We start from the raw sequence: 11,514 nt of genomic DNA, 5'->3' as shown, positions 1-11,514 counted from the left end.
TATTAAATTATAGGATTTGTGGGTATCTTGTGGCACAGTTGTCCTTCCTCTATGTGCATATCCTCTTTTTAAAATTAATATATGTGCTTCTGCTGGTAAATGGCCTGCTGTTTTATACGCATTGTAATTTATTAAGTAAATGCAGTTCCATGGGACTGTCGTGTGCCTGCATAATATTCACTTTTTTTAGCGACGATCTTCGGTGCCGCTAGCACCAGACCTCGCGTTAAGACCACGGATGCCCCGGGACGGGTTGGGGTGGGGTGAAGGGGGGGTGGGGGGCGGGGCTGGCGAGGCGCGGAAGGCGGCACCGCCCCTCCCCGGGCGACCTTTCCCCTCGCGCCATTGTCGACCAATGGGCGGCCTTAGCCCCGCCTGTTCCGCCGGCGTGTCCGCGTGCGAGGGGCCGCTCGCGCCTCTTCCTCTCAGCGGGGGCCGCGCAGCCCGGCTCCGCCGGATGAGCCGAGCCGAGCCGAGCCGAGCCGAGCCGAGCCGAGGTGAGGTGAGCCGAGCCGAACCGAGCCCGACCGCCCTCCCTCCTCTTCCCCAGGCCCCGCGCCGCTCCGCCGGGCTGGGGAGGCGGGGGAGCGCTGTGGGGGAGCGCCGGGGCCTGGGAGCCGCCGCGCCTCCGGCCGGCAGCGCGGGGCGGGGGCGGACGTTCCTCCCCGGCCTCTCCGAGGCGGAGGCCCCGCTCGGCGCCGCGCTCCGCCTTGCCGGGGGAGGCGGGTTGCGGGAGCGCGGCGGGGCCCGGGGCTGTGCGGGGCATTCAGCGTGCCCTGCTCTGTGGTTTCAGATGCCCCCGAAAAAGGGAGGCGACGGGGTTAAGTCACACCCGATCATCGGGAGGTTCGGGACGTCCCTGAAGATCGGGATCGTCGGGCTGCCGAACGTCGGGTAGGTGGCCGGGGTCGCGGGGCGGGGGCTGGGACCGGCGGCGGGAGGAGCGGGCCGGGGCCGCCCGGCAGGCCGGCGCTCCCCGCTCTGCTCAGTTTGCTTCTGCGCCAGGTGGAGTGACCTGGCGCGGTTTCTGGGTGAAGATGGGCGCCTACGGAGGCGTATGCGAGCTGAGGGTACAAGCTTTTTGCTCTGTGATAGGTTTGTCTTTAGCTTGAACCGCTTATAGGTGGAGCGCTGTAAAACACTCGGGCAGCGTGAGGCTGGTATGTACAAGCCTGGACAAGATGATAGTGAAGAATTAAAAGGGGAGAAGTCTTAGCAATTGCTGAGCTTTATAAAATACTACGCCTTTTGCATTTCCTTACTTCCACTGTTGTGTGTATGTACACGTCTTTACGCAGACACATATGCACGCATGCACGTGCATACAAATTCCTTTATATTTAATTTTTTTGGAGAGTATGATGTGTACAGGAAGGGGTTAATGATACCATAAGTGCCATTAGCAGGGAAGAGGATTTCCATTCTTGAAACTTCTTCAGAGTCTGTAATGAAAAAAGTCGTTTAAGTTATAGTTTAGGAGAGATGATGGAAGGTGCATCGTTGTTCTCTGTCACACTTCTCATCTGTAGTTGTTATGGCTTCTCAAGGGGGCAATACTTAAGGTGCTTAGAAAGGATGATGGAGTACCTGGAGAATATCTGTGTGAAACTCTTGGTGTTAATTTGTGTATCATATTTCCTGAAAGAAGTTCTCAGCATTCACAAACTTTCAATCTTTAAAATATTAGAGGAGAAGTCTTTGAGCATGTTTCAGAGCCAGAAGTACTGCTTTTTTTGTCCCTTATAATTTATTTTATTTTTCAGTATGTAGGTAAGTTGCATGCCAGAAACAAAATATTTAGCAGTAACTTTGTATAACATGTCAATAGGGAAAAATAGCGTTTGCAGTTATGTTATGATGTAACTTCCAAAGAAAATTGTGACTGACTTTTGTACATGTTGGTGTATGCAAGGCAGCTTTTAGATTTTTTTTTCCAGTGGCTGGGAAATTATGTGAAACTAAAAAAAAAAAAAAAAAAAACCAAAAAACCAAAACACCCCACCCCCAGAATATCTATGGTAGAATATTCAGGACTTAAGAACTTCACAGTAACTCAAGAATTGCTCTCTTTTGGTTTAGTAAATGCCAGCTAACAAAATCTGCTACTTGGTTTAAGTGAAAAGTTCTTTTTTTTTTTTTCTTCCTGATACCATTTGCAGATTTTTTCCATTGATATTTAATAAGGATGAAAATTGGTTGGTAAGGTAGAACTGTATCTTCATATGTACAAAAGATTACTTGTAAATGATTAACTGAGGTGGTTTGCTTTTTATCCCGTTTTTCTCTTTTGATTGTTGACTTTTATTGCTTAGATACTGAAATTGTGTTAATACATAAATAAATCTGAAGAAACAATATATTTGTGGAAAGAACTGGTGAGTCTTGGCAACACTAGTTCACTCAGAATTAGTTTCAAGCATCCTTATTGGTTCCTCACTTTGTGCATGACGAAGACGAGTAGTGGCCACTAGAGCTGTGCTCTGCTTTTGACTTAAAATTTCTTTGCTAACTGACACGTGTGATATAGTCACTTAGAGGAGTTTTCAAGGGCAGGGAAGAGAGGTAAACATCATTGGGTTTCAATGGGACATTTCATATGTGTATTTGACAGTATCTTGTACTCAAATCAGAGCAATGGTCACTGTTATTGAAGTAAAGGGCAAGTTCAGCGTTGCTTTTGGGTTGGAATACGATGTGTTTCTATCCAGCCCTTTCAAATGCTTCTAATTTGAACTTCTTTAAGAATGTGTGTGTTTTGTTTATAGGAAATCAACATTTTTCAATGTTTTAACAAAGAGTCAAGCAGCAGCAGAAAACTTTCCTTTCTGTACTATTGATCCAAATGAGAGTCGAGTACCTGTGCCAGATGACAGATTTGACTTCCTATGCCAGTATCACAAACCTCCAAGGTAACTCAGATTTTTAATGTTTTTCTTCAGTTAAGCAGCTGAAATAGTATTACTGAACCCAAAGTTTTCATAGAAGTTTAATGCAGCTATAGTGTCTTTAAATAAGTTTTTACTGACATCTGTTTTAGAATGTGAAATTATATATGTACCTGGATTATACCGTCCCCCACCAACATGACCTCTGTGGTATGGGAATGAGAAATCTAGGAGCTGCTAGTCCTGGCTCAACACTGTTTGGTGCTTGTTGTTCAAGGTAGTGGCTCCCAGGTGACTTGGAAGATCTTCTGAAGAGTTTTGGGAAGCGAATAGTGGTGGACATACATAAAGTGTCATGAGGTTGCTCATTTGTAAAATTTCTACCCTGTATTTTGCATTGTTCAGAATATTGTATATGCTGTAGGTAGCCAAACAAATATCTATCAACATACCTCTGTCTTCAGTCCTTTGACAGTAAGCTTATGGGCAGCTTTTTTTCCCCTGACTCCCTCCTTTTTATAGGCTCTGCTACTTGTTACCTGGTATATTCAGGGATATTCCTACAATATGTCTTTTCTAATTGTTGCCTTTTTCTAGGAGTGTATTGATTTTGTCACATCAATGGTTTTTGCTATGGACTGGTTCCATAATCTGCTTTATATGTTCAGTGCGGGAACTGGATTTTTGCTTGAACAGCAAAACTTAAGGTGTTTTCAGAAAACAGAAACTTAAATAGATGCTTGACTTGTTAATTTCAGCTTGCAGTTCCTTGCAGAGGTATCTTGAATAAAGTGAGTTTATGTAAGTCACAGGGCAGCTCAGCATGCATGTCAGTGATTTTGTTTGATGTCTGGGCCTCAGTTTTAGTGCCAGATCATGCCCACAATTAAAAAAGATCAAAAATCCATTTGTTAATTTTCAGGTCCAAACAAGTTGCTTCTGCCTGTAATGACTGTGCAATTTTAAAACACTGAAAAATGTGTTAATATGGAACTGTTTAGGTGGATTGTTACAATGCGCTACCTTGTTTTTCCTGCTCAAATGAGTATTAAGTGTACTTGTTAATCTATGGATCATAAACCAAAACTCTGCTGAATTTGAGACAAAACTTTCTGGCTGTTGATCATGCAGAGATAATGGTGTGGCTTTTAAGTTTTGTTGACAATTCTAAACTGTAATGTTATTGCTACTGTGGCCACATCAATAATCTTTTTCTGCTTGCTTAACTATGAATGGCTACTTCTAAATTAAAAGTTGAAGTGACAGATTATTTCCTCTCCCCTCGTCCTGCCTTTGGCCATCTATCCTTACAGGGAGTTAGGGATAAGCTAAGATTGTAAATATCTGGATGCATGTTCTTTGACTTGCAAACTCTCTCTCTGGAAAAATGTTGCCCCTAAATATTAAGGAAAACAGTGTATTTACTGAATCTGTATCGCTAAATATACTGAATTGGATAATAAGCTGGACATATATAGTAAATCAGCTTTCATTTGAACAGTTTTTTGACTTTAGGAAAGTATTTGTTACTTAAAATCAATGGATGTGGGGATTAATGGGTAGTTACAGCTCCTGAATTCACTTATGCTACTTATGATTTTAATATTTCACTGTAGCAGTAATAAAGCAGTGATATTTAGTGGTAATTCAATAGCACAGTAGACTGAAGTAACTCTTCTTGGGCTGTTTGTGCTTGTCTGTCTGAGACTAAGGAAAAGAAAGCTGTGATCATGAAGATATACAACTGAATTGTAATTTAAATTCCTTAATTTCTCTTGTATAGTCTTGATTTTATTCTTCATCTTTATGTAATACATTCTGTGTTAATTTTCTACTTGTTTGGATTAGTAGACATAATCAATCTGTGCATGCAGGCTGTTTTATAAACAGTGAGTTCTCTTTAAATTAGACTCTTGTCTAGCCTCAAGATTTTCTTTTAAAATCTAAAGCATTCAGGTTTTTATTTCCCATATGTTACACTTAGTCATCACATAACTGCAGTCATTGTTGGGAGGTGTGGAGAAAATAAAGGGGACTTCGTCTTCAATAAGATAATGTATGACAGGCCAAAGCGATCTTGCTTTGATGTCTGCTGTGAGCAAGGGGAGGGAAGAGTGGGACTGGGCTGGGCTGGCAGTTGCTGTCTATCACACTGGGCTGAGATTGCTCCTGCTACAGAGGGACGGATTCTATTGCTGAGAATATTGCTAGTATGAGTTTGTGGCTGTTCTGCCCTCGGAGGAAGAGTTAGGCTCTTGAGGTACCGTTTGTTACTTGAAGATCTGTTCCTATCTCCAAAAGGAGAAAACATCAGGTTGGATGGGACTGGTGTGCAGTTACTTGCTATCCCATGCTGAAAGCTGACTGATATTACTTAATTGGAAATGTAAATGTTTGTAAATGAAATCATGTAGGCAACAATTTAGAGACTTGCATAAAGGTAAATCTGTACTTAATAGATTAGGATATGCTGGCAGAACTTAAAACCTGTGCTATTTTTCTTTCTGCAGCAGTGGTTGATACATCTAACTGTTTACAGTAAATAAGTTCAGTGGTATAGACTGTATATGGAAGGTGGGTTCCAAGAACCTCTGCTGCTGCCAAATGAATTAAATAAGCCAATTTCCTTGAGCTTTAATATTACCTATTACTCACTTTCTGGTGTGGATGAAATTGTGGATGTTAAAAAAAGAGGAGACCATAATATATTAAAAATAATCCTGAATGCTTGTTATTGTAATGTCTTAGTTTATATTCTGTTACTAACTTAATTTATGTATTGAAGCTACTTATTTGTTTGTTTAAATTTTACAAAATATTCAGTGTAAACTCATAGTTGTTACATTGTGCCAACATGTAGTTTTTTCAGAAAGGAAAGACTGTTGGCTTTTTATTTTGTTGTCCTCCTACCCCTGTTCTCCCAACATGGGTACTTTCAGGCAAGACTTGACAGACTTGAATGAATTAGTTCCAGTTTAGTAATTGGAAGGAGAATATTTCCTTTGGACTGATTCACTTCAGCAGGAACTAGAGCAGAAAGGTGTATTCCTCCCCCTATTCCAAATCTGTGATTCTTAAGCAGGTAGCAGAGGATGAGATCTGCTAATTCTAAAATGGAAAAGAGATGTTCTTCATCTCAGCAGATAGCTCCTATGTTGAAAAGTGGGGCTTTCCTGGAAGCCAGAAACAGTTGATCTGTTAAGTGCAGTTAATATTGTAACAGGACATTTTGTCTTGAAGTGATGGGTTTCTTACACAGGAAAAGATCTGTGTGTAGCACAACTAAAGAAATTTTAGTAACTTAATAAAGCTATTCTTGTGCATTTTTTTTTCAAAATTTCATTAAGGTGCTGCTTAATCACCCTAATCCTAAAATATTTTTTAGTGTAAGTATGTCAACCTGACGCCATTTGGACAAATGAGTTGTCGTAACTCACAAATACCTTGAAAGCCTCTGAGTATGTAAGCCTACCAGGCTTAGCCCATACAGTCCTGCCTGCTACCACAGTTGTAGTGTACTGGGGCTGACCAGGAGATGTGTCACAGTCGTGACATTTGATTCAAGCCTCAAAATGGTTTTGAGTCGGGGGTAGAGGAAAGTGCTATTTGTTTTTATCTTGTGCCCCAGATAATCTCCTCACTGCAATTATTTGCATTCTTTCTTCTTTACTTTAAACTATATGATTAACTAAAAGAAATAGTCAGGTAGAAGCAATGTAAGCCTAAGCTATGTTTTAACTGTAAATAGTTAAAACTGAAGGACTGTATTGTCTGATAGTAATCAACTGGTATGAAAACAATAAAAGAAGTTATTTTAAAGCCTGTGTTTCTGCTTCCTCCTCTGGTTAAAATCAAACAAGACTTTAAGCAGGAACGAGTAAAATGTAAGTAGTTTGGTTCATCCTTTCTCAAGTTACCAGTATTCATTTGATTCCTTGTTTGTTTGTACCTGTAAGCGGGTGCATTGCCTTGCATGTATGTGTTCACAAAAAACAATGCTAATTGCAACCACAAACATGTCTACTTAACTTAGACTGTTTTTAATCTATCTTGGATGTCCTTTCAAACTTAAATTTTAAAGCAATCCTGGTCATCTTGCAGGAGGGTAATATGTAAAGTGCACTTACCCCTTGTCAGCTCTAGCACTGTCCACTGTACTTTAGGATTTCTACCCTTTTTGTCAGCAAGTTGCTTTGGTTTGTTCTGTTGCATTACAGACTGCTAATTTTCACGCATTCACATCTTTAGTGCTCAAGTGATGGTTACTGAACTAAATCTGAGTAACTTCCACTGTGGTCTAGGTCGTGAAAGTCCTGTGTAATATTAAATAAAAGTTCTCTTGAACTTATTGTAGGATAGCACGCTCAGATACTGGATAAAGTTTTGAAGTAAAAATTATGCAGTTGTTGGAAAGTGCACCTTAGAAACTAGATCAGTGGGACTTTTTGAATGACATGATGTGGGGCTTACTCTAGGTTTAAAAAGAGCATTTATGTAAATGAAATCCACCTGTAATTCCAGAGTGAAACATGATGGGATATCATATCTGATGGTGTATCAGCATCTGTAAGAGAATCCCGTATTTTACAGAAAACTGAAAATTCGCATGTATATATTGTTAATGTGCTTCGTCCTTTGGTGTTACTGAGTTTGCCTGCTCTTCGGTTAGTTCTGAGTCTGTGTAAATCAACTTGGCTGTGATGCTTGTTCTAGCATTGCAAATGAATAATTTGCCAGCAGTGAACGAAATACCTGAAGTAGTGGTGACTTGAGCCATCTTTTCTGCCTGGTGGGAGAAGGCAAAATGTAATGCGTTGTATTTTGCTGGTGTAATAACTTACTGAATGGTTTGAGAATGCAGGCTTTTGATATACATAGGGCGCTGAGTATGTGTCTTATCCATATTGAAGCTTTTACCTTTTTATAATTCATGTAAATAAAATTTAATTAGCAGATTTCTCACTTCTGGTTCATGTGCTACTAGGTTCAAGATGACCAGGGTTCACCTGCAGTACCTAACTCTTCAGAAGCAGATTCCTCAAATTACCCAATTACCCTGTGAAATATTTTGCTTACATTGGTCAAAACTGCTCGCAAGATTGACTGCAGAAGCTATAACAGGGAGTACAGTCTCCTGGACGAGGGAGGGACTGTGAACTGTTCTTTTCTGTTTGGAAATGAGCCAAAAATAGTGGTGACGACAGACTGGGAGTTGAATGGCTTTCGAAGAAGTCATTGCAATATATGTGTTTGCCTTCTATGTTGGTACTTTTACTTCAGGTCATTTGTGAACTCTTAATGGGTGATTCCTACATAAATTGTAGGAATTTTTGGGAAGAAAGAAGAGTTCCCCTTTTCTAACAGATTTCAAATAAACAGCTTTCAAAGGCAGAACAGCCTGTGCTGGAACTGGGAGATGAATAGCACATTTGGCTTTACCGAAGAGAAAAGGGGAGCTGGACATTTTACCCTGATACTGAAGAATCTGGCCTTTTTGGTATGTGGGACTTAGGATGAGGTAGAGTTTGAGTTGAGACAAATTTCCTGAACTATTCAACAAATTAATAAAAAGTGAGTGTGTTAGGAGAATTATCAACCAGGCTTACTGGAAAATTGCTGCCTTTTCAACTTAGTTGAAGCTGTAATGTGGTTTCCCAGGGATGTGAGATTTCAGTAAACTGTAGTAAATGCTGCAGAGAAATTATTGGGGTATTTCTTTTATTGGAGAACAGAGATTATGGAAGCCTAGAAGAACAAAAACCCAGGGAGAGAAACAGCATTTTGGTTATGATGTTTCAATCTAAGTCAAAGCTTCAGGTTTATGCCATGTGCAAGGTTTCTCAACTAAACAATTATTTGTGGAAACTTAAGAAATGTATACTTCTGCCCCTCAAACTTTTTTTGGGAAAAAGTATGCATAACAAATGGCAGATACCGTATGTGTGTGCATTTTAAAAGAAAAAAGGTAACTGGTTGCATTGTACTCTTCAGTACTACTGTACTGAACGAACAGGTCAGGTAAAGAAACTTCTTGCTTGTTTAAGTAACTGTTTTGGACAGAAGTTTGAAATAAAGTTGGTGACAAATAGGTCTCCTACCCTGCAAAATCCATAACCCTATGGATGTATAATAAGTCTCCTACTCCTGAATAAGTACCCTAACCACTGGGCTACAAAACTGTACTTTCTTTGGCCCAGTGAGTCTTGTGGCTCATATAGTGAAGGTAGTACGCTAACACAAAACCACTGTTGCTGTATTTCTAAGTGAGGTGAAAAATCCTTGCTTAAGGATTGTACCTATGCCTAAAATATAGAGGTATTTCTGGATTTGGTAATCTGTTTCATATTATACATACCTGTGACATGCTTTATGGTAGACTGGTGTTGAACTGATTTGTACAAATGATCAGCTGATGCCACCGGTTCCTGATGATCATTTGAGGCTCAGTGACATTATGCTAATGCTGACGAATAAATCTTAAGAAATGGAAATTAACCTGTTTGGGGGGATGGGGGTAGGGTGAGTGAAGAACGATCCAGTTAAGTCTTCTAGGTTTAAAAGAACTAAAACACACTCGAGATATATGGTACTTCCCCCCCCATTCTTTGCCGTGTTTTGTGTTTGTTTAGTTTCATAATGTTTATTCTTTGTCCTTCAGACCATAGGCAAGTGTGGCTGGTTTGTGCCTTTTTCTGCTTCTCTCTATTCATCTTGCTGTGATGAAATAGAGATTTAGGCTTAGGAAGCGGGTTGCGAAGAATGGGGATGGCTTTATTTTGCTTTGCAGGTTAGCTTTGTGGTATGCAAGGTAAAGGTGAGAAAACATCCTGGAAACCCGGATACTGGTCTTCAAAGGTCTCTTGCTTCTGTTGGTCCATTGTGAAATAAATGTGCTGGGGTTTTCTTTCCATTATCTGGCAAATGAGGTTGATTCTGGGGATAGAGTGGTCCATCTGCATGTGAAAGTCTGTCTTGCTATAATGTGGTGTCTTTGTAGTGAAAGTGTGAACTCTTCTGATGGCTTGCCAGGAAGTTAATATGATCAGAATGATGAGAGGGGAGCATAGTATGGGAACATTTCTACCACCACCTTTGTTTTTCCTAAAACACAGTTTAAAATGACAATGGAGAAGTGCTTTAGAGTGGCATTTTTCTGCCTTGCTGTTGACTTAAGTTATGTGTCAAAAAGCAAGGAATTATAACAATTCTGACTGGGAAATTGCTGCTGTTTCTTCTGAGGTGTGTATTAGCTCAAGGGTTCTGTCAGGCAAAAGGAGTTACTGGGTTAATGCATTGAGTTACTGATTCTGTCTTCAGAATGTGCGTTACTCTTGGTACTGTGTTAAGGATTTGTGTACTGGTAGTTTTAAGAAAAAAAAGTAGTTTGCCAAGAAAACCATTGTGGGACAAAAATGATATTTAAAAAAGTTTTTTTGTTGCTTCAGAGTATACTTATATTTGTGTTCTTTCTACTGCACTTTTCATGGGCCTAGTGAAGTTTAAAGCTAAAAGTCAACATACTGTATACCTGAATTTAACTAACTCATGCTATGCTGTAAATATTTCCTTGTGTATTTTTTTAAACTCACTCTTCTGGGTATTGTGTTCTATTCATGCTTGTTTCTAAGTGCATCACAAAGGTATTGACGACATGTTTCATGTCATTAAGTTCCTAATTTATTATACCTCATGGGTTTAGTGGTACTTTGAACCTCACCTTGGTAAATAAAAAGATTTTGTTCAGTGAAATCAGCTTACTTGAAATAAATATTTTTTCTTGGGTAGCGTTAGAGGAAGACAGAAAACAAAACCAGGATAAGATCTCTGGCTTTTGGGTCACCATACTTCCAGAAATAATGATGTTGCATACTAAAACAGACTCCAATGATAATTTCTTCCCAAATTAGGGAGCTCATTTCAAGTAAGGCAGCTCATCTGCTAATATTAAACTGTTGTGTTATTTGCAGTCACATGGAAGTGGGATTGCACTAAAAATAGAAGTTGGAAACTTGTTTTGTTCTACCTAAGCCTGCTGCTCTGAGCAGAGACAATGATCCATAGATTTCCTTCCATAACTACAGCTTTTTCTGTTTGGGCCATAGCCACCATACCAGGCAAGAGGATAAGAGGAGAGGGGTGGTTTTCTGATGTTAGGGAGTTTTCTGCTGTTACAGATTTTACAGCAGTCAAATATTTCAACATTTGAAAAACCAAATATATTTATCAGCAAGTTGTCACACTAATGAAAATACAGCTCAGTTTGGGATGTGGGCAATAAAGACTTCAGAATTGTAATGCTGTTCAGAGAAGGTTTCTGTATAGGGTTGGCTAGGAGATCACTGGCTAGGTCATCCCTAGCACTCATTCACACCTATGTGGTTGCTTCTCTCTGTGAGCAGCACTGCAATGGTAGGTCTCTGGAAAAGACATCTTAAGGTAGACCACAGAATGTACATCTTTAGATTTAAATCTCATGTTGAAGAACACTTGTCATGAAAGAAAGCTTTTCCTTGCTTTACAAACAAGCACTGTATGCTCAGGCAGACTAAATAGCGTAAGTCACACCCTTCTTATCGTTGTCATTAAAGATATGGATTTGGGTGTTTTCAGTCATACTCAGTGAAATAGT

General features: G+C 40.1%; 1 protein-coding gene across 3 annotated transcripts in view; it reads left to right on the top strand.

Moving 5' to 3' along the window:
* The first annotated feature begins 364 nt into the window (after positions 1-364).
* Positions 365-11,514, top strand: part of OLA1 (Obg like ATPase 1) — a 107,556-nt gene continuing 96,406 nt past the window's right edge. Inside the window, exons 1-3 of one of the 3 annotated variants that reach the window (XM_075093482.1) lie at positions 365-497; positions 794-894; positions 2,766-2,909. In XM_075093482.1, coding sequence (XP_074949583.1) covers positions 794-894; positions 2,766-2,909 — 245 coding nt within the window. In that variant the 5' untranslated portion in view covers positions 365-497. Of the gene's footprint in view, positions 512-770; positions 895-2,765; positions 2,910-11,514 lie in introns of all 3 variants that reach the window. The other 2 variants (XM_075093481.1, XM_075093483.1) reach the window with 2 other exon arrangements.

Source organism: Phalacrocorax aristotelis, chromosome 5 (assembly GCF_949628215.1).
Source record: "Phalacrocorax aristotelis chromosome 5, bGulAri2.1, whole genome shotgun sequence".
Classification (NCBI taxonomy): domain Eukaryota; kingdom Metazoa; phylum Chordata; class Aves; order Suliformes; family Phalacrocoracidae; genus Phalacrocorax; species Phalacrocorax aristotelis.
This window is presented reverse-complemented; position numbering and strand designations above follow the sequence as displayed.